At 35.3% G+C, this 27,850-nt stretch overlaps 1 protein-coding gene across 9 annotated transcripts in view; it reads left to right on the top strand.

Moving 5' to 3' along the window:
- DENND4A (DENN domain containing 4A) overlaps window positions 1-27,850 on the top strand; it is a 131,367-nt gene that overhangs the window by 52,185 nt on the left and 51,332 nt on the right. For all 9 annotated transcript variants that reach the window (XM_079914334.1, XM_079914339.1, XM_079914338.1 and 6 more), the window contains 10 exons: window positions 8,643-8,712; window positions 10,277-10,446; window positions 11,265-11,506; window positions 14,963-15,029; window positions 16,420-16,478; window positions 19,229-19,373; window positions 19,629-19,804; window positions 23,995-24,095; window positions 25,868-26,086; window positions 26,641-26,786. In XM_079914334.1, the coding sequence (XP_079770460.1) occupies window positions 8,643-8,712; window positions 10,277-10,446; window positions 11,265-11,506; window positions 14,963-15,029; window positions 16,420-16,478; window positions 19,229-19,373; window positions 19,629-19,804; window positions 23,995-24,095; window positions 25,868-26,086; window positions 26,641-26,786 (1,395 nt within the window). The remainder of the gene's footprint in view (window positions 1-8,642; window positions 8,713-10,276; window positions 10,447-11,264; window positions 11,507-14,962; window positions 15,030-16,419; window positions 16,479-19,228; window positions 19,374-19,628; window positions 19,805-23,994; window positions 24,096-25,867; window positions 26,087-26,640; window positions 26,787-27,850) is intronic.

Consider the following 27,850-nt stretch of genomic DNA (forward strand, 5'->3'; position numbering starts at 1 on the left):
TGAGCCTGCGCATTCGGAGCCTGTGCTCCGCAACAGGTGAGGCCACAACAGTGAGAAGCCCACGTACCGCAAAAAATAAATAAATAAATAAATAAAAGCTTATAGCATGGAATATCTTTTTCCATCCCCTCACTTTCAGTCTGTATGTGTCCCTAGGTCTGAAGTGGGTCTCTTGTAGACAGCATATATACGGGTCTTGTTTTTGTATCCATTCAGCCAGTCTATGTCCTTTGGTTGGAGCATTTAATCCATTTACATTTAAGGTAAGTATTGATATGTATGTTCCTATTATCATTTTCTTAATTGTTTTGGGTTTTTGTAGGTATTTTCCTTCTCTTGTGTTTGCTGCCTAGAGAATTTCCTTTAGCATTTGTTGTAAAGCTGGTTTGGTGGTGCTGAATTCTCTTAGTTTTTGCTTGTCTGTAAAGGTTTTAGTTTCTCTGTCAAATCTGGATGAGATCCTTGCTGGGTAGAGTAATCTTGGTTGTAGGTTTTCCCCCTTCATCACTTTAAATATGTCCTGCCACTCCCTTCTGGCTTGCAGAGTTTCTCCTGAAAGATCAGCTGTTAACCCTATGGGGATTCCCTTGTATGTTATTTGTTGTTTTTCCCTTGCTGCTTTTAATATTTTTTCTCTGTGTTTAATTTTTGATAGTTTGATTAATATATGTCTTGGTGTGTCTCTCCTTGGATTTATCCTGTATGGGACTCTCTGTGCTTCCTGGACTTGATTAGCAATTCTCATATCAGACAAAATAGACTTTAAAACAAAGACTATCACAAGAGACAAAGAAGGATACTACAAGGCTTCCCTGGTGGCGCAGTGGTTGAGAGTCCGCCTGCCGATGCAGGGTTTACGGGTTCGTGCCCCGGTCTGGGAAGATCCCACATGCCGCGGAGTGGCTGGGCCCGTGAGCCATGGCCGCTGAGCCTGCGTGTCTGGAGCCTGTGCTCCGCAACAGGAGAGGCCACAACAGTGAGAGGCCCACATACCGCAAATATAAAACAAAAACAAAAGAAAAAAAAAAGGACACTACATAATGATCAACGTATCATTCCAAGAAGAAGATATAACAATTGTAAATATTTATGCACCCAACGTAGGAGCACCTCAATACGTAAGGCAAATACTAACAGCCATAAAAGGGGAAATCGACAGTAACACATTCATAGTAGGGGACTTTAACACCCCACTTTCACCAGTGGACAGATCATCCAAAATGAAAATAAATAAGGAAACACAAGCTTTAAATGATACATTAAACAAGATGGACTTAATTGATATTTATAGGACAGTGCATCCAGAAACAACAGAATACACTTTCTTCTCAAGTGCTCATGGAACATTCTCCAGGATAGATCATATCTTGGGTCACAAATCAAGCCTTGGTAAATTTAAGAAAATTGAAATCGTATCAAGCATCTTTTCCGACCACATCACTATGAGACTAGATATCAATTACAGGAAAAAATCTGTAAAAAATACAGATGCATGGAGGCTGAACAATACACTAGTTAATAACCAAGAGATCACTGAAGAAATCAAAGAGGAAATCAAAAAATACCTAGATACAAATGACAATGGAAACATGATGACCCAAAACCTATAGGATGCAGCAAAAGCAGTTCTAAGAGGGAAGTTTATAGCAATACAATCCTACCTTAAGAGACAAGAAACATCTCAAATAAACAACCTAACCTTACGCCTAAAACACTTAGAGAAAGAAGAACAAAAAAACCCCAAACTTAGCAGAAGGAAAGAATTCATAAAGATCAGATCAGAAATAAATGAAAAAGAAATGAAGGTAACGATAGCGAAGATCAATAAAACTGAAAGCTGGTTCCTTGAGAAGATAAACGAAATTGATAAACCATTAGCCAGATTCATCAAGAAAAAAAGGGAGAAAACTCAAATCAATAGAACTAGAAATGAAAAAGGAGAAGTAACAACTGACACTGCAGAAATACAAAGGATAATGAGAGATTACCAAAAGCAACTATATGCCAATAAAATGGACAACCTGGGGACTTCCCTGGTGGCGCAGTGGTTAAGAATCTGCCTGCTAGTGCAGTGGACACAGGTTCGATCCCTGGTCTGGGAAGAGCCCACATGCCATGGAGTAACTAAGCCCGTGCGCCGCAACTACTGAGCCTGCACTCTAGAGCCCGCAAGCCACAACTACTGAGCCCGTGTGCCACAACTACTGAAGCCCGCACGCCTAGAGCCCATGCTCCCCAACAAGAGAAGCCACCGCAATGAGAAGCCCACACACTGCAATGAAGAGTAGCCCCCACTTGCCGCAGCTACAGAAAGCCCACGTGGGGCAATGAAGACCCAATGCAGCCAAAGATAAATAAACTAAAATAAATAAATTTATTTTAAAAAAATGGAGAACCTGGAAAAAATGGACAAATTCTTAGAAATGCATAACCTTCCAAGACTGAACCAGGAAGAAATAGAAAATATGAACAGAGCAATCACAAGCACTGAAATTGAAACTGTGATTAAAAATCTTCCAACAAACAAAAGCCCAGGACCAGATGGCTTTACAGGCGAATTCTGTCAAACATTTAGAGAAGAGCTAACACCTATCCTTCTCAAACTCTTCCAAAATATAGCAGAGGGAGGAACACACCCAACACCCTAGTAGAACACACCCAACACCCTAGCAGAACACACCCAACACCCTAGTAGAACACACTCTACTAGGCCACCATCACCCTGATAACCAAAACCAGACAAAGATGTCAGAAAGAAAGACACCTACAGGCCAATATCACTGATGAATATAGATGCAAAAATCCTCAAAATACTAGCAAACAGAATCCAACGGCACATTAAAAGGATCATACACCATGATCAAGTGGGGTTTATCCCAGGAATGCAAGGATTCTTCAATATACGCAAATCAATGTGATACACCATATTAACAAATCAAAGGAGAAAAACCAAATGATCATCTCAATAGATGCAGAGAAAGGTTTTGACAAAATTCAACACCCATTTATGATAAAAACCCTCCAGAAAGTAGGCATAGAGGGAACTTACCTCAACATAATAAAGGCCATATATGACAAATCCACAGCCAACATCGTCCTCAGTGGTGAAAAACTGAAACCATTTCCACTACGATCAGGAAAAAGACAAGGTTACCCACTCTCACCACTCTTATTCAACATAGTTTTGGAAGTTTTAGCCACAGCAATCAGAGAAGAAAAGGAAATAAAAGGAATCCAAATCGGAAAACAAGAAGTAAAGCTGTCACTGTTTGCAGATGACATGTTACTATACATAGAGAATCCTAAAGATGCCACCAGAAAACTACTAGAGCTAATCAATGAATTTGGTGAAGTAGCAGGATACAAAATTAATGCACAGAAATCTCTGGCATTCCTATACACTAATGCTGAAAAATCTGAAAGAGAAATTAAAGAAACACTCCCATTTACCATTGCAACAAAATGAATAAAATATCTCGGAATAAACCTACCTAAGGAGACAAAAGACTTGTATGCAGAAAATTATAAGACACTGATGAAAGAAATTAAAGATGATACCAACAGATGGAGAGATATACCATGTTCTTGGATTGGAAGAATCAACATAGTGAAAATGACTCTACTGCCCAAAGCAGTCTACAGTTACAATGCAATCCCTATCAAACTACCACTGACATTTTTCACAGAACTAGGACAAAAAATTTCACAATTTGTTTGAGACACAAAAGACCCCGAATAGCCAAAGCAATCTTGAGAACGAAAAACGGAGCTGGAGGAATCAGGCTCCCTTACTTCAGACTATACTACAAAGCTACAGTAATCAAGACAGTATGTTACTGGCACAAAAACAAATATAGATCAGTGGAACAGGTTAGAAATCCCAGAGATAAACCCACACACCTATGGTCACCTTATCTTTGATAAAGGAGGCAAGAATATACAGTGGAGAAAAGACAGCCTCTTCAATAAGTGGTGCTGGGAGAACTAGACAGCTACATGTAAAAGAATGAAATTAGAACACTCCCTTACACCATACACAAAAATAAACTCAAAATGGATTAAAGACCTAAATGTAACGGCAGACACTATCAAACTCTTAGAGGAAAACATAGGCACAACAGTCCATGACATAAATCACAGCAAGATCTTTTTTGATGCACCTCCTAGAGTAATGGAAATAAAAACAAAAATGAACAAATGGGACCTAATGAAACTTAAAAACTTTTGCACAGCAAAGGAAAGCATAAACAAGGTGAAAAGACAACCCTCAGAATGGGAGAAAATATTTGCAAATGAAGCAACTGACAAAGGATTAATCTCCAAAACTTATAAGCAGCTCATGCAGCTCGATATCAAGAAAACAAACAACCCAATCCAAAAATGGGCAGAAGACCTAAATAGACATTTCACCAGAGAACATATACAGATTACCAACAAACACATGAAAGCATGCTCAAAATCATTAATCATTAGAGAAATGCAAATCAGAACTACAATGTGATATCATCTCACACCAGTCAGAATGGCCATCATCAAAAAATCTACAGACAATAAATGCTGCAGAGGGTGTGGAGAAAGGGAACCCTCTTGCACTGTTGGTGGGAATGTAAATTGATACAGCCACTATGGAGAACAGTATGGAGGCTCCTTAAAAAACTAAAAATAGAACTACCATACGACCCAGCAATCCCACTACTGGGCGTATACCCTGAGAAAACTATAATTCAAAAAGAGTCATGTACCACAATGTTCACTGCAGCTCTATTTACAATAGCCAGGAAATGGAAGCAACCTAAGTGTCCATCAACAGATGAATGGATAAAGAAGATGTGGCACATATATACAATGGAATATTACTCAGCCATAAAAAGAAATTAAATTGAGTTATCTTTAGTAAGGTGGGTGGTCCTAGAGTGTGTCATACAGAGTGAAGTAAGTCACAAAGATAAAAACAAATACCATATGCCAGCACATATATATAGAATCTTAAAAAAAAAAATCATCATGAAGAACCTTGGGGCAAGACAGGATTAAAGACACAGACCTACTAGGGAATGGATTTGAGGATACGGGGAGTGGGGAAGGTTAAGCTGGGGCAAAGTGAGAGAGTGGCATGGACATAAATACACTACCAAATGTAAAATAGATAGCTAGTGGGAAGCAGCCGCATAGCACAGGGAGATCAGCTCCGTGCTTTGTGACCACCTAGAGGGGTGAGAGGGAGGGAGACGCAAGAGGGAAGAGATATGGGGATATATGTATATGTATAACTGATTCACTTTGTTATAAAGCAGAAAGTAACACACCATTGTAAAGCAATTATACTCCAATAAAGATGTTAAAAAAAAAAAGGCAAGGGGCCTTCCCTGGTGGTGCAGGGGTCAAGAATCCACCTGCCAACTGAGGGGACGTGGGTTCGAGCCCTAGTCTGGAAGATCCCACAGGCTGCAGAGCAACTAAACCCGCGGGCCACAACTACTGCGCCTGCGCTGTAGAGCCCACAGGCCACAGCTGCTGAGCCCATGCACCTAGAATTTGTGCTCCACAACAAGATTAGCCACCACAATGAGAAGCCGGAGCACCACAACAAAGAGTAGCCCCTGCTCGCAGCAACTAGAGAAAGCCCGCGCGCAGCAACCAAGACCCGATGCAGACAAAATTAATAAATAATAAATATATTTTTAAAAATAAAAGCTTGTGGCAAAAGTTTTCAAGAATTACTAGTTTTTTAACCTTTGAACCATAAGCCTTAAGTGATTTGGACTTTGATTGATTTAGAATAGAACAGGAATATTTTAGAGCTGGAAGAGAACTTAAGAGTGTCATATGCTCCAAAACTGCAAAAATGTGTAGTTAAGGATATTTAGTCCAGGTGCTTTGATCTGCACAGCAAATTTTTGGCTAATTTGGGACTTTCTCCTCAGTTTTTAGCTCATTGAGAGTATTTTTTTAATATTCTCTACAAGTGGCTCTTGTTTTACAACTTTTCGGGAATGTCAGTGTTTGATTTAGCAAGTTGATTTAGAAAAGTGGAGTTATTAACAAACCAAGTAGTTAAATCATGCACGTAATTCCAGAAGAAAGGTTTTTGCCATGGCAAACCACAGTGCAGATATTTTATGGGTTAAATGTTTAAAGTATTTTAAGAACAATGGCTCTTCCTACTTTCTTTTTTGCTGAACCTTTGTATAAGAAGAAATTTAGAAGAAGCTTCTTGTATCCTTGGCTCTTTTCTTCCAGGGCCCTTCTAACTTTTACTTTAAGTCTTTGTTTTTTATTTTAGGATATTCCTTTCGGTTTCTACCGTATCCACATGGTCATATATAGCTCCTTTTTTATCATCACAAAAGTTATTGAAGGTTATTTTGTTATCTTTACAAATTTGGCTTATTGGGAACTGGAGTTGAGATTGCAATACAGGATCCTTTATAAATTTTTTACCCACCAGATAAACTAAAAGTCCAGTTTGCCTACATTCATAATATCCACTTGAATTTTATACATCCATTCTTTTGATGCAAAAATATTGAAATGTTTATTAAAAAATAAAATCCCAACAGAGCAATGAGCATAACTTAATGTCCTAAATAAGTTAGGATTTAACATACTAATCTGCTGGGGACATACTAAAAATGTTTAAGAAAGTGGAAAATTTCTAGATGATGAGCCAACTTATTGTATCATTGTTCATAATAGTCCCCGCAAAAGGAAACAACCTAAATGTCCCTCAGTAGGGGAATGGATAAAAGAAACTGTTTCTTTCATTAATGGAATACTATCCAGCGGTTCAGATGAAGCAAGTAGATCTGTATCAACGTAACTAATTCTCAAAATCATTTTGATGAGTGAGAAAGCAAGCCATAAAGGAGTATATTCAGCGCATCACCATTTATTAAAGTCATAAAGCATACAAAACATCTTTACATACTTAAAGATGTGTATATTTACGTAGTAGAAATTTTTAAAATGCATGTGAATGAAATGCGCTAGCTTCAGGCTAGTAGTTAGAGGACAGAAAGGGATGGAAGATGAGGTTTTAGTTAAATCTGTAATTTTTTTGTTTCTTTATAAATTAAAATATCGGAAGCAAATAAGGTCATTGTTAACATTTGTTAAAACTAGGGGGTGAATAAATGGGTGTTTGTTATAGTAATCTCTTAATATTTAAAAAATGTATTTCTTAAAATAAGTGTATTTTCTTTATATATTTGTTCTCAGTGCTAAGTATCTGTCCTCATATACTGGTCCATGCAGGCACTCTCCATCATGTATGCACAAACACATCCCCTCACATTCATTCCTTTAACAAGTATTTATTAAGTATTTCCACATAATAGGCACTGTTTTGGGTGCTAGATACAGCAGTGGACAAAACAAAGCCCTCACCATCATGGAGCTTATGTTCTAGTGGTGGGAGGCAGATAATAAATTAGAGAATATACAATATGCCCAGTGGTGGTAAGTGCTATCTATGCATGGAAAAAAGAAAAAAAAACAACAAACAGATAGGGGCAGTAGGGAGGACTGGGGAGGGTAGAGACTTGTTACTGTATGTAAGGTGATGAAAGGAAGGCTGTCTAATAAAATGACATTTGAGTTGAGGCCTGAAGGAGGTGAGGAATTGTGCTCTGTGAATGTATCTGTCACCACCTCATGTCAAGTGGTGACATCTCCTAAGTTACATATCTGTTTCAGACTTCTCACCTTACCTCCATTTGACTCTATGCTTGGATGTCTAATAGATGTTTCAAACTTAAGATGTCTAAAACTCCTTTTCTTTGCCCCCAGATCTGCTTTACCCATAGTCTTCTTCATCTCATTTGTAGCTGGGACTAGGAATTTGAGACTCTTTGAAGAGTAGCTGTTATTTAAAGGCGTGGTACTAAATAGATGAGATCATTTAGAGAAAGTAAAGAAAAGATCACATTTAATGATCAGGAAAAGAGAGGGGATGCTACAGGGGAGATTGAGGACTGGCCAGAGATTTGGTGGCGAGGGACCCAGGAGAGTGTGATGCCTCAAAAGCCAAGACAGGAAAATGTTTCAGGAAGGGAGTCGTTAGTGGTATCAAAATCTGCTGAGAGGTTGAAAAAGATGAAGACTAGGAATCAACTGTTACATTTGGCATCATTAAAGTCGTTAAAGTGTTCTTTTAAAAAAATGATGGGATTAAAACCTGGTTTGGAATGGATTCATGAAAGAATAGGAAATAAGGAAATGGATATGGCAAATTACAACTCTTGAGTTTTGGTATAAAGAACTGGAGAAAAATCTGGCAATATCTGAAAGGTGTTGTGGAATCAAAAGAAAGGTCTACATACACGAGTAGGTATTTCTTTTTATCATTTCTGCCCAGAGTTTGGGCTTAGAATAAAATCTAAATTTTTGTGATTTAGTTTTGTTTTAAAGGGTCGTTATCCTCATGTTACTGCTATCGCAAGGGGAAAATATGTTACATTTTACTTCTGAAAGAAAATTAGGCAATAACTCCAATAAAATGCTGACAAAATAACCAAGTGAAAATAGAAAGAAATCTGTCACTGCATCTTAGGAAATACATACTGGAGAGATCAAAGAGATTCCATTTTATTAAGTTACTACCTTTTACAATTTAATGATATTTCCTTTTTTTTTTAATTCAGTGGGGATCAGCAGTGTACTTATGTTATAAAAAATCGGTGGCAAAGACTAACACTATATCTTACAAAGCTGGTAAGTATAATTTTTCATGGAATACTTTATAAATGTATTATGGGGCCAATAAGATTAAAGAAAAAAAACAAAATCTGTCTTACGATGTGTTAGTGTCAGGACTGGGACTATAACCCATGTCTTTTGATTGTTTTGTCTTCATCCATACTTTATTGGCTGCTTAATGGAATATTAATTTTAAAAGAAGGCAAGGTTTTTAAAATATTAGGTTTAAGTAAATAACTAATAAGTAGATATCATTCTCTTTAAGTTTTTAAATCAGTAGAAAATGTGGAAAAGTATTTATTGTCCTTTTAAATTAATGTTTCCTTAATATTTATATTAAATTTAATCAAATCTATAGTTCATATGTAATTATATTTGAAAATAATCTGAAATATTATAAACTAACTTGTAATTTTATAATACATAGTTGAATTGCCAGAAACCTCAAAATATCAAATTATGTACAAGAGTGCAGATTCAACCTTTTAAAAAATAAATTTTTAAAGTTAGTGTCCTAGACTCCTAACTTCTTCTACCTGTGATTTTCTGGGGTCCATAGTTGATCGCTATTTCTATAGTTACTTAAAGGCTATACCGTTACTTCATGACTTAAGAAAGTAATGGAGAGTTAACCGTAAATCCTCATGGGATTAACTGGCTGGCTAGCATATAATTAGAGAATTTTAGAACTGCCTTGGACCTCTATATCTAGTTCATCTCACTTTATAGTTGAGAAAACCAGAGACCTATAGGTACATGATTTGTCCAAAGTCAAACAGATATTAGTGTAGCAGACCAACCACTCATATTCTTAGTTTATCATTTTGTATTTAACATCATGTCTGGTGATGGTTTCCACTTGACTTTAAGGGTTCAAGGTCAGGGAACCTATTTTCTGTTTCTAGTCCCACAAAATCCAGGACAAGAGTCTTCTCTGAGGGTTTGTTAGGTAGAAGATACCTGGACTACTCTCTAGACTAGTCTATTTAACATGAAATAATATGGCACTTGAAACTCTATTTTCATGTAATCTGGGATTATTCAGAAGCTGGGGTTAAGCTGGTACTATTTTAAAGACATTGTAAATATGTGACTTCTATTTTTTTGTGTATTTTTCTTGTATTTGTCCTAGAAGTTATATATATAGTCCTATAGAATATCTATTTTAATGTGTCAAAAAAACCCTAAGGGAAAGTTATTGAAAGCTAGTGAAGTGGATATATGCATTTGAACATTTCAAAAAAAATAGTATGTTCATATGCTTTAAGTCAGTGTGACCACAAAATGAATTTTTAGGCGTGTGTTTATATTTGTGTATGTTGCTTTAGAATAATCTTTTCTTGTTTACCTTACTAGCCTTTGTGGATGAAACTTGATAAATATTACGTAGTTAATATGAATAGTTTGAGGATTAAAATCTATATGAATCCTACTAAAGTATTCAGAGTTACTTGGTGAACATATATGTAATGTTTTGGTCTTCCAAAAGTGTTAAATAATAAAGCATTTTAGCCTCATTCAAATTATGAGCGCCTAAATTCAAGACATGATGAGCTAATATTTATTATTGTTTTTATAGGTCTAATTTGTAGATACCCTCAAGAAGATTATGAGTCATTCTCACTCCCAGAATCTGTTCCCCTATTTTGTTTACCAATGGGTGCAACTATTGAATGTTGGCCATCAAATAGCAAATACCCTCTCCCTGTATTTTCTACATTTGTGTTAACTGGAGCCTCAGCTGAAAAGGTACTGTATGTTTAACAAATGATATCTGCAAATTTCTTGTACATTTTCAAGTCTTAAGTTTCATATGCAGGAACAATAGAGAAAAATAACTGGTTAAATTGAATCTATTACGCGCACCTTTTCCACTTTGTTAAAATAACTATATCCAGAGACATAGGAAAAGAGAATTTCATTCTGTCCCATATACCCAAGTGCTTTTTTTGTGAATATAGTGAAAGATTTTTTTCATCATCAAATGATGATCCTTCATTGCTTCGTTTTCTGTGTTATAAAAACTTTAAAGTAATACTAAAAACATTATTAAATATGCAGTGTTATTTAGAATCATAAACTGTTATATTGTTGGAATGGACTTTGGAAATCATCTAGTCTAACATCTTCATTTTATATATTGGGAAATTGAGGTCTAGAGAAATACAGTGAATTGTCTGAAGTTGGAATTTGTATTTCCTTATCTAAAATTCTGTCCCACTCTCTATTAAATAATTATTTTCAATAACTTTCTTATAGAGAATATTGATACAGTTGCTTTTACTCTTTATAAAACAAATGCAATTTAATTAAAACACCTTTTTTTCCCCAATAATGAGACATGAGAGTTGTGCTGTGTAGTTTTGTTGTTGTTGTTGTCGATATAGTACTTCAAGAAAGCAAGAGTGTTATCTCTTCACCACTGGGTTTCTGGTACCTGGCACCTTGCTTGGCTCATAGGCACATAATGGCTCCTAATATAGCTCATCCATTAAATATTTAACTAATGATGTGATTGGAATAAATGATATAAGGCATATTTATCAAATATATTACTTGTTTTCCAGGTCTATGGTGCTGCTATTCAGTTTTATGAACCATACTCCGAAGAGAGTCTCACAGAAAAACAGAGATTTCTTTTGGGTTTAGCATCATCAGCAGATGAGAAGTCTGATAGTTCCAAGACAATTCACACTAGTAAATGCATCTGTCTTCTCTCTCACTGGCCTTTTTTTGATGCATTCAGGAAGTTTCTGACTTTTCTATATCGTTATTCCATCTCTGGGCCTCATGTCCTTCCAATTGAGAAGTAAGTTAGAAGCCTTTTTGGTTCAAAATTTGGCAGCTCTTTCCATTATGTGTGGTGTATTTGTACTGGTAATTGAGTAAATTTTATTTGGAAGCTAGATTTTTCAAGAGAAAAAAGGTTTGGTTGATTCAGTTCTCTATTATACCTACAGTTTTGTTATTTTAGATAATTTTATCTCTAACAAAATGAAATAAATGTTTCATTTTTTTGATACTCTTGTGAAGTTTGGAGATCCTAATTAGCGGGTTTTTTTACAGGTTTTGTTAATTCTTATTTTACATGTAATTTGGGTTTATATGGACCTTTAAAATATTCCTTACTATTTTTAGATATGAATTTAAAGGAAACATTAGATAAACGTATTTTTTATTCTTTTTAAAATTTTTGTGATTTACTTTAAGATCACTAAAACTGAATAATCTTTAATGTAGTAAGGTTTGACACAAATGAGATCTAAACATCACCACTGTCTATTTGACTATTGTTTATTTTATATCATCTGTCACTTAAGCTCTTTTGTGTTCTTAGGCAGAATTCTGTGATTCTAATGACAGTTGAAAGTGATAGAATTATTATAAGAACATTCAATGTAAAATATTACTTTATAATTTTTCCTTGCAGTTTTCTGCCTGCATCTCAGTATTCTAATCCACCAGTTCTCAAATTTTTTGGTCTCAGAACCACTTTATACTCTTAAAAATGAAGACTCTCCACCAAAGAGCTTTTTTTAATGTGTTATATCTATTAATATTTACTACATTAGAAATTAAAACAGAGAACTTAAAAAATATTTATTAATTTATTTTAAAAAATGATAAACCCATTACATGTTATCATAAATATCTTTTTTTTTAAATAACCATTTCCTAAAACAAAAAAATTAGGAAGAAGAGGCATTGTTTTACATTTTTTGCAAATCTCTAATGTCTGGCTTAATTGAACATAACTAGGTTCTCATTTTATCTTATTTTAATTTTTTTTTGGCCATGCGGCATGTGGGATCTTAGTTCCCCAACCAGGCATGGAACCCATGCCCCCTGTATTGGGAGCACGGAGTCTTAACCACTGGACTGCCAGGGAAGTCCCATAGCTAGGTTCTCATATATGCTTGTGCTTTCAGTCTGTTGCAATATGTTGTTTTGGTTGACGTAATGAAAAAAACATGGCCTCACACAAATATGTATGTGGAAAAGGGAGGGCATTTGAATACTCTTTTCAGAAAATTGTGGATTTTCTTTTTTGACAGTGCACCAAAACTTGACAAGTATAGTTTGTTATAGGCTACTGTCAATGTGGAATCTGAAACTTTAGTGATGAACTTTCTCTGTTACAGTAAAATCTATTGGTTTATCTCTTTGAGTGGAACTTTTATACATGTGTGATTTTGTAGCATCATACATTCGTCATTTGGAAAATACTGGTTCACTGAGTTAACATAGATACATCTCGCTATCAAAATTTAAAAATCAGATTTGTGAATATAACCACCTACATCAGAAAACTTTTTGAGTATTGAGAAATTGTCAAGTTTATGGTAGCAAGATTCTAATTTTCACTTGAAAGCTTGAATTTATTTACTTATTTGTTTGTTCCTCCTTTGGGGTAACTGAGAAAAAGGTTTTAGTATTCCATTTTGATTTCTCCCTTGGCTTTTTAAAAACAGCTTTATTGAAATATAATTCACATATCACACAGTTTACCCATTTAAATTAGTATACAATTCAATGTTTTTTTAAAACATGCATTCACAGGGTGTACAACCATTACCAAAATCTAATTTTAGAACATTTTCATCCCCTAAAAGAAACCCCATACCCATTAGGTGTCCTGCCCCATTCCCCGCTCATCCACTCAGCTCTAAACAACTTACGCGGTCTTCTTTGACTGGATCCTTTCATCTTTTCGTAATGTTTCCAAGGTTCATCCATACTGTAGCATGTGACAGTACTACATTTCTTTTTATTGGAAAGCTTGAATTTAATTATTGGCAACAAGCACTGTAAGTTATTTTTCTTGAAGCAGTAGCCTCACTTTGTTCATTTTAATGTAGAAAATATCTACTGAATACCCACATTGGATAACGTTAATATGTCTTTTGTTCTTTCAAGGAAAAATGGCATTCTGTGGGAACACAGCAAAACAAAAACAGCTAATTCACTCACAACTCAGTCACACAAGTGCTCTTCCTCAAGACAAACATCATACTCCTGTATGCAGCAGAAGTGCTTTATGCATTCTTCCCCTTTCATCACACAGATTATTTATAAGTATACACTACAGAGTCAAAATTTAATAAAATTAATAGTATTTACTGCTTCATCCGAGACATTCTTAAGTGAAACTGAATACAACAGCTACAGTTCAGTGCCACTCCCTTGATTCATAGTAAGGGGCAGCAGTTTTATCCGCAATGGCTTTTGCACCATCAGTGCAAATATCAACACAGTGGAAATGGCAAATGGTGTCTTTAAAAAGTAGCTTTGACCTTGCAGATTCTCCCTGAATGGGTCTTGGGGATCTTTAGGTATTCATGGATCACACTTTGTTTTCTGCTATTCTAACTGCTTCACATAATGCAAGCAGATATGTGTCCTCTGGAACTCATTCCCCTTATCTTTTTGTTCTTAGATTGTGAGTATCTTAATAATAGAAACTGGTAGTATATGGCTTTTTAAAAAATAATTCCCAACATGTCTGGCAGTATCTTATATATAGCAGGCAGTCAAAACATGTTTGTAAAAAATTAATAATTTTCTCTTCTGATGTTTTGTATCCAGTTGAAATTATCTCAGTTCTGAAACCAAGATGATTTGGAAATAGTTAAAAAGTAATAGAGAAATAAAATAACTCATTCCTTAAAAAAGGATTGTTCACTATTGTTGCCTTTTTTCTTTTCCATGGTGTTCAAAACAAAACCCATCAATCTAGCTTTTTATCTGTTCTCTTCTGGGGAAAAAACCATAAAATCAGTAATAGAATTTTTAACCTATTGCTAATAGAAAGTATATTGTTAATGTTTTAGAAACAGTTAAACTCTTTCATTTTTCTGTAGTACTCAGTGGTTGCTTCATTTTTTAAATATGAGCAATTGACTAAAAAGTATATGCAAGAATTAGCTTGTTTGGTAATGTCCACATCTCTGATACGTTGTTTGTTATCTTCTTAGGGAGAGGGAGAAGTTACAGTGGCTTTTCAGACATTAATAGCACAAACGTTATTGAATGTGAGAAAGTATTAATATGAAAAGTTTGTGGGTGGGTTTAGATAGAAGCAACTTTCCTGGGACAAATGATTTTTGGTTGTTGTTTGTTCACTTGCTTTTGTAGTAGCAGGGATTTCGAAATTATAGGTACACAGAGATTTGACTCAACCTGGACTTGTGGTGACATGTTGACCTTTATTAGCATATGGTATTCACTTTGGAATCAATCGGGTGTTTGTTTGTTTGTTTTTAAGGCATATTTCTCATTTTATGCATAAAGTTCCTTTTCCATCTCCTCAGAGACCACGGATTTTAGTTCAGGTAAGATTTTCATGATGTAAGTGCTTAGTTAAATAATTATTGACTCTGTCAAAATGTACCATAAGAATAACAATTTTATATGGGTAAAAAAATCAAATGAAATCAAAAGAGAACCAGGTACTGTTTTACGTTGGAGTTTGGACCCTTATGGTTTCATTAACTGCCTCCCAGACAGACATCTAATGTTTCCTCTTAGATAAAGTGTTGCAGAGTTAAAGAAGTAGACAGCAGTAGATGTTTTGAACACGTAAAAAGGCACTGCTTTCCCTAAATTTATTCTTGGTATTTGAACATTTGTGCCTTTGGCACTTATTCCCTAAGTTAAATGTATTAGAAGAGATAAAAGAAAAAGCTTTCATACACTGCAGGAAGAATTGCTCATATCTTTGTGAGAGGAGGAAGTTTAAAGTGAACATCAATTATTTTCCCCATCTCTTTTCCCTGTTGACTTTATCTTTAGTCTTCTGTTTACATTTCTTTTTTGTCTATGCTCTTTATATGTAAGTTGTCTTTTGAATCTATTTAATCAGGATTTTTGAAGTGATTTTGAGAAACTATTTCATGTATTATCACTATATGTGCCTTGTATTTATCACAGCCCTTAATGGAGTATCATTCAAAATTAGAAATCATTTATAAATAGATATTTGCAAATTTGTATAAATCTGCATAAAATTTTAAATGTAGATTAAATTAATTGCATTAATATATTGATACAGATTAAATGTCTAGAAAAATATCATTTTGATAAGCTTTATAAGTAGTCTGCATATCTACATATCATCCCAAGTTACTTCTTGTTATATGGTGCCAGAATACATATAGCACACTCAGTTTGAATACACATAAAAGATATGTTTTATAGCAGAAGTTGGCAAGTTTTTTATGTTGAGGCCGAAACAGTGTTTCAGTCTTTACAGTAAAGGCCATACTGTCTCTCTGGAAACTACGCAGCTCTGCTTTCATTGCACAAAAGCACCTATAGGTAACACGTAAACAAATGTGCATGGCTTAGTTTTAATAAGACTTTATTTATGAAAGCAGGTGGCCTGTGGATTTGCCTTGAGGCCATAGGTTTGCTAACTCTGGTTTTACTGTATTAAATGAATAATTTAGTCTTTCGATACAGATTTGTTAAATGGCATCAGGGAAATGTTGAGAAACAGAAGAAAAGAGATAGGATTCAGAGTAAGAAGAGTTAGTAGTTAGAAGAGGTCAGTCATCAGGACATATTTTTCAGGATCTTAGTGATATAGATGGTTCCTATACTGGTGAATGGGGATATTGAAACTTTATGGGCATCGTCTATATATATATGGTTTTTTCTGGAAGGTGGTGTTTTAAAGTTCATCTTTATATTTCAAATATTTTGTTTTAAATCTATTTTCAGTTATCACCACATGATAATCTGATTCTCAGTCAGCCTGTTTCTTCACCTCTTCCACTAAGGCAAGTAAAATTTCATTTGTGTTTCTCTAAATGTAGTGTGAGCTAAAGTAACATTCAAGTATTTTCTCTCTTTCCTGGGGAAGATCGCAAGTGTCGATGGAAATACTTCTCATTTAGTTGTTTCTTACCTAAATTTCTTTTACTTAACAGTGAGATTAAAGGTCTTAAAGAACACAGAAAAACTTTTACAATAGTGTTTGGTATTTTGTGTATCCATTTATTATGATTAAGTACATGCAACTACATAAATACGTATCTATGTAGATTATGAAAACAATTTTTTTTAGCTTTAAATATCCTCTGAAGAACATTCAAATGCAATTAATTTTAAATTTAACCCCCAAATAAAAAGTTATTTATAAATACTAGCCCATGGAATAGAATAATGTATTTCATCACCTTAAAAGTTCAGAGAGGGCTTCCCTGGTGGTGCAGTGGTTGAGAATCTGCCTGCTAATGCAGGGGACACGGGTTCGAGCCCTGGCCTGGGAGGATCCCACATGCCGCGGAGCAACTAGGCCCATGAGCCACAACTACTGAGCCTGTGTGTCTGGAGCCTGTGCTCCGCAACAGGAGAGGCCGTGATAGTGAGAGGCCCGCATACCGCGGTGAAGAGTGGCCCCCGCTCACCACAACTAGAGAAAGCCCTCGCACAGAAACGAAGACCCAACACAGCAAAAATAAATTAATTAATTAATAAACTCCTACCCCCAACATCTTCTTAAAAAAAAAAAAGTTCAGAGAGATTATGAAATATGTTTTTTCTTAAGTATCATTTCTTGAAATTTAATTAGCTGTGTAATTTTTCTAGCAGGGAAATAGTTACAATATAATTAAGTTATTTTGTAGCACATACCTAAGGGAGACCAGCTGCCATCTTTGACATTAATTTTGTAAGAATTGCAGATTATTTCATCACCAGGTCTTGGCCCAGAGTGACCAGTGTTTTCTTAACCTTTGCTTGAGCTGAGAATAAATTAGAAATACTGACTGAGACTACTTTAAAACAATTCTACATTACCCAAGAGCCTTTTTTTATTTTTTGGTAATGGCTTTATTGATATATAATTTACATACCATACAATTCACCCAGTTAAATTGTACAATTCAATGATTACATTCACAGAGTTCTGCAAATATCACTATAATCAATTTTAGAACATTTTCGTAGCTCCAAAAAAACCCTGTACCCTTTAGTAGTTACCCTCCCTTACCCCTCCCATCCCTATATACACAAACACACACACGCCCCCTTCCCAGCCCCCATCCCTATATATACAGACACACACACACACACACACACACACACACACACACACACACACACTCACTCACTCCCCCTTCCCAGCCCTAGGCAACTGCTGATCTGCTTCTTTCACTTCAGATTTGCCTGTCCTGGACATTTCATATAAATGGAATCATATAAAATATGGCCTTTTGTGTTTGGCTTCTTTCACTTAGCATATTTCCAATGTTTATCCACGTTATAGCATGCATCAGTTCTTCATTCCTTTTTATTTCCAACAGATATTTCAGTGTATGGATATACCACATTTTATTTATCCATTTATCAGTTGACAGACATTTGGGTTGTTTCTACTTTTGGGCTACTATAAGTAATGCTGCTATGAACATGCACAAGTTTTTTGTGGGCATATTGTGTTTATTTCTCCAAGAGACTTTATTAGTTTTGGTTTACTTTTAAAAAGTTAATTTAGTGAAGCCAATTATTTAACATTATAAAGATGAAATACTGGTTAACTTACTGAATCATTTACTTTTTTTAAAATTTTTTAAAAAATTTATTTTTTTATTTTTGGCTGCGTTCGGTCTTTGTTGCTGTGCGCGGGCTTTTCTCTAGTTGCGGCGGGCGGGGGCTACTCTTCATTGCAGTGCGCGGGCTTCTCATTGGGTGGCTTCTCTTGTTGCAGAGCACGGGCTCTAGGCGAGCAGGCTTCAGTAGTTGTGGCACTCAGGCTCAGTAGTTGTGGCTCGTGGACTCTAGCATGCAGGCTCAGTAGTTGTGGCACACAGGCTTAGTTGCTCCGCAGCATGTGGGATCTTCCCGGAGCAGGGCCTGAACCCGTGTCCCCTGCATTAGCAGGCAGATTCTTAACCACTGCGCCACCAGGGAAGCCCAGAATCATTTACTTTGTTAATACAGTATTTTGTTACCGTGTACAATGTCTAAGTTTTGATTATTAATTTGCTTTGTATATGTGTATCATCACTTAGTAGCTCTTAATTAATATTATCATTACAATAGTAAAGATAATCTAGCTATTTGTAAATCCAAATTTTGAGATGTGTATCTACCTTAAGGAAGTTGGGCCTGTAAGTCACATACGTTTTCTGATAATTACAGAGGAAGATGAGCCATGTTAAAAAAACTTGCATTAAACGATTTGCTTTCAACCAAAGCACCCCTCTTATACATTGAATTCTTTATTTGAACATTATCTACATGGCAGATCTTTTTATATAAAATGAAGCAGATGACTTTTCATTTTCCATATTTAATACAATGCAGAAGAATTGAATGATTTCAGAACCTCATAAAACTGCATTATTTTCATAGTGTGTTTCTGATGCAGTGTTTTCCCTACATAAGAGCAACAGTCATGTTTAAAATTAAATATGTAATATGAACTATAATCCTACCCTAATCATGAACTTTTAAAAATTATTTTGGATAATGAGGTGTTTGATCTCTGTTTTCTTTAATTATATATTTTTGTTTGGATTTATAGTGGTGGCAAGTTTTCAACACTACTTCAGAATTTAGGCCCTGAAAATGCTGTGACACTACTGGTGTTTGCAGTAACAGAACATAAGATTCTTATTCATTCCTTACGGCCTTCAGTGCTTACTAGTGTGACAGAAGCATTAGTGTCTGTAAGTATTTCTTATTGGCAATCAGTTTCATTTTAAACCTAATTATTCATATAATTTAAAGCTGTTTTAATGCTTAACTAAAATTCAGAGTGTAATGCATTTCAATTTTCTGGCCATTAACACTAGTTGTAATTATTTAATAAGCATTATACTACTTCTGGTATAAATATTTAAAAGACAGTTTTTTGTGTGTGCTGATGAATTATGCTTCAATGTCAAACAGCTAAATATTCTCTTATCTTTTATTTATCCAAGATGATTTTCCCTTTCCACTGGCCATGCCCCTATGTTCCTCTCTGCCCACTGGCTTTAGCAGATGTCTTAAGTGCACCATGTCCGTTCATAGTAGGAATTGATTCAAGATACTTTGATCTCTATGACCCTCCACCAGATGTCAGTTGTGTTGACCTAGATACCAACACAATTTCTCAGTAAGTTCGTTTTAATGATTCTACTTCCAGTAACTTACAACTTTGTAGTGTATGTATGTAAATGTATTTTTTGTGAATGATAACTAGAATTCTTTTGAGCTATGTTGTTTTTATATTTGGGGTTTTTACCATCTTTGAATCAGTTCTTACTATACTTCGATGGGATAAGTTTAGTGTATTATCTACATGGCAGCTCTTTCAATATTTGAGAAATATTATAATCTTACGCTTACTTAGAAATTTAAGTAAGAAATGTAAGGATTTTATAATTTTCTCTCTCTCTATTGGAATAATATTTAAGTTGTAGCTAAGCTACTGGAACTGTATATTTACAGCTTTTTTATAATTCAGTGTTTTCTCTTGTATTGTTTATTTTCAGTTTAATCATACTTAAGCTCTTCAGGGAAGAGGAAATTGATGCAATACCATGTTGCATCCACAGGATATACTTAAAATAACTGCAAGTTACCCTATTAGTAAAGCCCAAAAGCTAGTATACCTTTTACAATTTAAGTACGTATTTGTGAGATAGGTTTTTCTCCATTTTTAAATAAGCATGTTTCATATTAAAGCCTTTTGATTTAATTCTGAAATCTTACATTAATTCTAGTATTGTTATATGTCAAAACCTCAACTGCCTAAACCATTAGAAAAGTTTAGCAAAAAATAATTTTCTTTTATAAGGCATCTATGCTTTCAAAAGCCTAACCAAGAAAATATGGGATGTACTTTGTGCATTAAAGCCATTTTATATATGGGATAAATAGCGTCAAAGATTCTTTACCATGAACATTTCATACTTTACCAGAAATATTTAATTCTTCAAATATTAAATTAGTATCTTTTTTTTGGCCAGTTGTTAATGTTACATGACATAATGTTTTTAAAAATTGAAATTCAGGGTGGTAAATAAGAATATACATTTTCTCTCTTTTTATACTTTTATACTTTTCCTCAATTTGTTAAAAGAATTTTTTTCTTATTATTTTAACTTTGTTTTGATCACTAATGAGTTAAAGAATGAAAGAAACATGACTTGTTTGCACTCATCAGTGGTCTTCCTTCTTGGTTTTATCGCCTTTCCAAACCTATGGGAAGACTAAACTAGTGAATTAATAGCTTTCTACTTTCCTTCATCCTGAATTTCTGGAGCCTCAACCTGAAATTTGAAAGAAAAATCTGAGTATGAAATTTGTGGTTTCCTTTTCCCTTCTCTGACTCATAAATACATATAATAAGGAATATATTATGAATGTCAAGAAATTTCTGAAGAAAGGGAAATTAATATCTGATATGTACTAGGCATAAAGCTGTATGCATAGCCTAAGGTATCTCATATTATTCTCTGTATTTTGTGAGGTAGTTTTTACTAACCAGTCTGACAGACAGATAAGAAAACCAAAGCTTAGATTTTTAAGTAATTTATAAAAAGGCACATAACTTAATACTGCCAGAACTGATTTTGAAACTATCATTGTCTGACTCTATAACTATTACTTCTGCCACTAATTACTGGCTTACTACTTATGCAATAGTAATCCTATAAATGGAACTCACTATGAATAAAAATGCAGAAGTCTGTCATAGATCCAAACTCAGGTACTAGATAAAATTCCTTTTTTTTTTTTAATATATTTATTTTTGGCTGCGTTGGGTCTTCGTTTGTGCGTGCAGGCATTCTCTAGTTGCAGCAAGCAGGGGCCACTCTTTGTTGCGGTGCACAGGCTTCTCATTGCGGTGGCTTCTCTTGTTGCAGAGCACGGGCTCTAGGTGCTTGGGCTCAGTAGTTGTGGCACGTGGGCTCAGTAGTTGTGGCTCATGGGCTCTAGAGCGCAGGCTCAGTAGTCGTGGCACATGGGTTTAGTTGCTCCGCGGCATGTAGGATCTTCCTGGACCAGGGTTCGAACCCTTGTCCCCTGCATTGGCAGGTGGATTCTTAACCACTGCGTCACCAGGGAAGTCCCTCGATAAAACTCTTCTCCCGAGCCAAGTTTTACAGTGATGGTATCAAGGACAAGAGGAGGAAATTATGTGAGTAAATAATAGTAATTTGATGAAATGATACCAAAATGCTGTTCATTCACTTATGCTACAGACATCTCTTGAGTGCCTTTTTGTTTTTTTTTGTTTTTTTTCTAGGCACTGGGAATAAAAAGACAAACCAGATACACTCCTTTCTCTTAAGTTGCTAATCTGGTTAGCAAGGCAGGCACACACACAGTGAATGCTAAGGCACAGTAGGAGTGCTGTGTTTTAGCAAGAAAATAATGTCAGAAGTCTTTTTACATTGTGTTCTCACTTTAATACATGGTTCCATAGTCCTGGTCACATTATAGATGAAATAAAATCTCATAGCAGGACATCTGCAGTTTGACCCTGCCCTATCTGTATTTTATTATCATTGTGGAAAGATAGGGTAGATTCCAAGACAGTTCTTCTTTGTCAGCTTAAGCTTTCCCATCCACTCTTTTGTTTGAAAGTAATATTTGCCCTTTTTGTTCTGTGGGAAGTTTAGGGAACATTAAAAAAAAAAGTTCAGCAATTCCATTTCACACCGGTGCTGTGATGTTGTCTTTGGTGGTTAGAACATAAGTGATTTACTTTTCTTCTCCTTTTTCTCTGCATTTTTCAAGTTTCCTAAAATGAGTATTTATTGCTTTTGAAATAGAAAAAAGATTTAATAAATAGAGAGTGGAATCAACAAAGCTATAGTTAAGTCCAAAAGCTTTATCATGTTTTATCACCATGCTCTTTTCTTCTCCCACTCCATATATAGTTTAAAGATTATGGGCTTCCCTGGTGGCGCAGTGGTTAAGAATCTGCCTGCCAGTGCAGGGGACAAAGGTTCAAGCCCTGGTCCGGGAAGATCCTACATGCCGTGGAGCAACTAAACCCATGTGCCACGACCACTGAGCCTGCACTCTAGAGCCCGCGAGCCACAACTGCTGAGCCCATGTGCCTCAACTTCTGAAGCCCGTGTGCCTAGAGCCCGTGTTCCACAACAAGAGAAGCCATCATGGTGAGAGGCCCACGCACAGCCACAAAGAGTGGCCCCCACTCGCCGCAACTAGAGAAGGCCCACACACAGCAACAAAGACCCAACACAGCCAAAAATAAAAATAAATAAAATAAATTTTTTTTAAAAAAGGATTAACTGTGTTGTAAAGGTTGTATAAAGGAGATTATAGGAGTTCATCTAGAAACAAAGATATCACTGTCAAGCTGATGTCCTCTTTTATAGTTATAAAAGTATTTTGGAGTGTTATACTTTATTCAAATAATCTAATATTTTTTAAATTAATTTATTTTTTATTTATTATTTTTGGCTGTGTTGGGTCTTCGTTGCTGCACATGGGCCTTCTCTAGTTGCAGCGAGTGGGGGCTACTCTTTGTCGCAGTGCGTGGGCTTCTCATTGCAGTGGCTTCTCTTGTTGTGGAGCACGGGTTCTAGGCACGCAGGCTTCAGTAGTTGTGACTTGTGGGCTTCAGTAGTTGTGACATGTGGGCTTCAGTAGTTGTGGCACATAGGCTTAGTTGCTCCGCGGCATGTGGGATCTTACAGGACCAGGGCTCAAACCCGTGTCCCTTGCATTGGCAGGCGGATTCTTAACCACTGTGCCACCAGGGAAGTCTAAATAATCTAACATTATAGATTATTTCTTTTCTGAAAGAAACAAAGCTAAATTTTACTTATATTTTTAGGAAGCTAAATATTTGGATATACCGAAGTATTTTGATAAGCTTTATGGATCATAAGTTCATTGAAAGTTTTCTACAGTGCTTTGTCTTAGAGTATATAAGAAAAAAATCCCCTAATAGTAGGATTTTCCCAATATTTAGGTGTCTAAAGACTCTTAGATGAGATTAAGAGTAATGACCACCACATTAAGTTTTGTAGTGATTTGCATGATTCCAAAGCAAGTGGAATTGACTCAATATAAACATAAGTGTAAAGTTTTGAGCTATATTTAATACAGGGTTCTACTCTCATATAAATTAATTTTTAAGTATTAAACACTCCAATTTACCCCTGTAGTATTTTTCTTCTGTTAAGTAGAATATTTTGTATATTTTATTTTTGTTCAATGTGTTTTCTCTTTTCCCCTGTTTATAAATAACAGATATATACCCACCCCTGCCCCACCCCAAGTTAATCTGACAAATATATTATTGTTGTCATTTAATCTCAGAACTGGTGATAAGAAAAATGTAGCCTGGAAGGTACTTCCAAAGAAACCATGTAAAAATCTGATGAACACACTGAATAATTTGCACCAGCAGTTGGCAAAATGTAAGTGTATAATTTATTTAAAGGAAGTAATTTAATCTGAAGAAAGGACTCCAGCAACTTTGCCTTACTTGTAAAAGGATGGCGTTTACCTAAAGGAAAGTGGTTTTACAATCTTAAAGGCAAATGAGCATTAAAGCAAAATTTTTTAGAAGCTGAATGGGAGATTTACAAAGTTTATATTTTACATCATAATAAAATTCAAAAAGAGATTAAGGTGATTATTTTCGAATACTATAGAACAATACTGGTTTCTACTTGTATATTTTCTTTATACATAGAATAGAAAGTTAGTTTTGAAAATCTAAGACAGATGGTTTAAATTACATTAGAAAATGCTGATGATTCTTGTGGATTGAGAGCAAGGTCATGTGCTTTTCACCTTCAGTAGATCTTAATGCTGTGCTTACCTCAAGTAATTTGAAAATAGAAGCTTGCCAAAAGCATTCGGAAATTAATTAAAGTGAAAATTGATTAGGATATGGAGAATTTCAGTTCAAAGCTTACAATAAGAGTATCTTGATAGTGATCCAGAATCACCAATAAGATGAATTAAGCCTTCATTTAACTAATCCTCTTGGTGTTTTATACCAACAGTCCATTCAGGGTTCATAATTTAGTACTTATTGTATAAAAAATGGTCAGTAATGGTGCAGCAATATTTGAGGTTCTCATTTATGTATTAGGTGAAATATAAACATGGGAGGTTGCCTACATCCTCGAGGGTTCAAGGATGCCTATAGAATAGTTGGAAAGAGACATGGAAAAAGACAGTGTTTTCAAAGTAAACGTTATAACAAATAGATAATTTGGAAGTGGCTCATAAGTATTGGGATATGAAAAAATGACATCAAATGGAACAAATTTTATACTATGGAACAAATAAATTATGTATGGAATTTTTTAAGCTACTTAGTTAATTGCTTTCTAAAAATTCATGTGCTTCTTTTGAATAGCTGAGAAGTCCAGCATCTTTTGTAGCAATATTTAAGTATTATTAAAATAAGTGAAATAACCCATCTAGCTGTACTGAAGGGCAGAATCTTACAGCTTAAAATTACAGGTTTAAACAATACTGATATTGTTATTCAGGATTATATATCACTTTACAGCTTCAGAGCACTTTCACATACATTCTTTTGTCTTTACAACTGTGAAGATACTAAGTTTGAGGAAGGTAGCTTGTCAGAGATCATACAGTTAATAAGGATGAAGCTAGGATTAAAACCTAGGCCTTCCATTCCAGTGCCCACATACTTTTACTTTTTTAAACAATAAGAACTCCAAAAACACCTCCCTAAGATGATTTATTGTTCCTCATATTTTAAGAAGGTTTAAAATTTTGAGGCAATCACAAACTTTGTTTCTGTGACCTTTTGAGAATAGATGTCCCCATCATCTCCAAATGGAGTGTATTTCCTACCAATAAGTACATTCTATATCACTACAGTATGCTATAACCATGAAAATCAGGAAGTTAACATTGAGCATTACTACCATCCTTATCCTCAGACCAAATTCAAGTTTTGCTAGGGTTATATATTAAGGAGTTATGTAAACAAAGGGTTGAAGTAGCTTGAGCCCTTTTGAAAACACAACATTTATTATTTTTCTTTCAATTTTATTGAGATATAATTGACATACAGGACTGTACAAGTTTAAGGTACGCAGCATAATGACTTGAATTACATATGCAATGGATTTATAATTGATACCATTATGAACACTAATTTTGACAGTTCTGGGGAAAACATTAACACTGTATTTCTTCACAGTGCAGCAGAGACCAAGAGACGATGGACTAATGGACTTAGCAATGAATGATTATGATTTTAATTCTGGAAAGAGGTTGCACATGATAGATTTGGAAATCCAGGAGGCATTTTTGTGTTTCATGGCCTCTATTTTAAAAGGTTATAGATCATACTTAAGACCAATAACACAAGCCCCATCTGAGACAGCCACAGATGCAGCCTCTCTTTTTGCCCTACAAGGTGAGTGACTGCATAGTACTACAGCTTTCATATTATTGAGCTTAACCTTGTGATGATTGCTTTCGGGGTTAGTAGCTCATATTTATCAAAATATACTTACCTATTTCAGGAGTATGTGAGTATCAACTCAGTTGGTAATCCATTTCCATTGGACTGGTTATTTCTCAGGCACATTAGATATAATCCCATTAGCAAAATATGCAGAAGAGACTATTTGAAAAGTACAGAGCTTCCTAACCATGTACCACTGCACTCTGTTGTGTCACAGATGTGTTAAGATATTGATGTGTTTAGCTTTCAGGGCAGCCCGGTGGTGTTGGGCAAGCAGAGGAGCCCCTGGGTTGGGGGATTTGAAAGATCTGGTTTCAAGTTCCTTTCCTATTGCTGTCTTTGTCAGGTTACTTCCCCTTCAGGGGTCTTAGTTTCTTTTTCTGCAAAATAGTAGGGTGTGGGGGTATAGATGACATGGTTGATCTAGTTCCTTCTAGCTCAAAAATTCTCTGAATCTGTAAATGGTGTTATATATGCTAACATTACAAATTTATGTTGAACAGCTTTCTTAAGAAGCCGCGACCGGTCACATCAGAAATTCTATAACATGATGACCAAAACACAAATGTTTATTCGCTTCATTGAGGAATGTTCTTTTGTCAGTGATAAAGATGCAAGCCTGGCGTTTTTTGATGATTGTGTAGATAAAGTAAGTAATAGTATGTCTACAGTGCCGTAACTTTTTTTGTGTGACTGTTGTAAATGTTATGAGTTACAGTTTCTATTTATAAATTAACCAGTTTTTAACAAAATTTACATTAATTCCATTTCATCACTGACCCTTTATTATGAAAGTTTTGGTGGCCTACTAGATGTTATAGACCACAACCTCTTAAGAGTACTTTGCAGGATTTTACCAAATTATGAGTTTTATTTTAGCAACCAGGTCTGTAACACTTCCTGTCCACTTACAGACTATGGGAGTTTTGTCCAAGCCTATGGACCTCTAACTTGATCATCCTTAATTTTCACCTCTCCTTTTGGTCTAAGGTGGATTGTCACATGCTGAGAGTAGGTGTAGAACATAACATTTCACCTGAATATTTCTACAATTTGGGAGTGCCATTGTAGCATAAATTAAGTGAATTAATTCTACTATATTAAATTCATGTGTGAAACTTTTCCTGCCCCTGTAGTCCACTATCATTAGTGGGATAGAGCAAAGTGGGTATCCATGGTGGATAGAGAGGAGCTTGGGAAACAGTGGCTCAAAGAGGGGTGTCAAAACCTGAATGGAATAAACAAATGGGAGCTAATGAAACGTCAAAGCTTTTGCACAGCAAAGGAAACCATAAACAAGACCAAAAGACAACCCTCAGAATGGGAGAAAATATTTGCAAATGAAGCAACTGACAAAGGATTAATCTCCAAAATTTATAAGCAGCTCAATAACAAAAAAACAAACAACCCAATCCAAAAATGGGCAAAAGACCTAAATAGACATTTCTCCAAAGAAGATATACAGACTGCCAACAAACACATGAAAGAATGCTCAACATCATTAATCATTAGAGAAATGCAAATCAGAACTACAATGTGATATCATCTCACACCAGTCAGAATGGCCATCATCCAAAAATCTAGAAACAATAAATGCTGAAGAGGGTGTGGAGAAAAGGGAACACTCTTGCACTGCTGGTGGGAATGTGAATTGGTACAGCCACTATGGAGAACAATATGAAGGTTCCTTAAAAAACTACAAATAGAACTACC

The sequence above is a fragment of the Stenella coeruleoalba genome, assembly GCF_951394435.1.
Source record: "Stenella coeruleoalba genome assembly, chromosome: 2".
Classification (NCBI taxonomy): domain Eukaryota; kingdom Metazoa; phylum Chordata; class Mammalia; order Artiodactyla; family Delphinidae; genus Stenella; species Stenella coeruleoalba.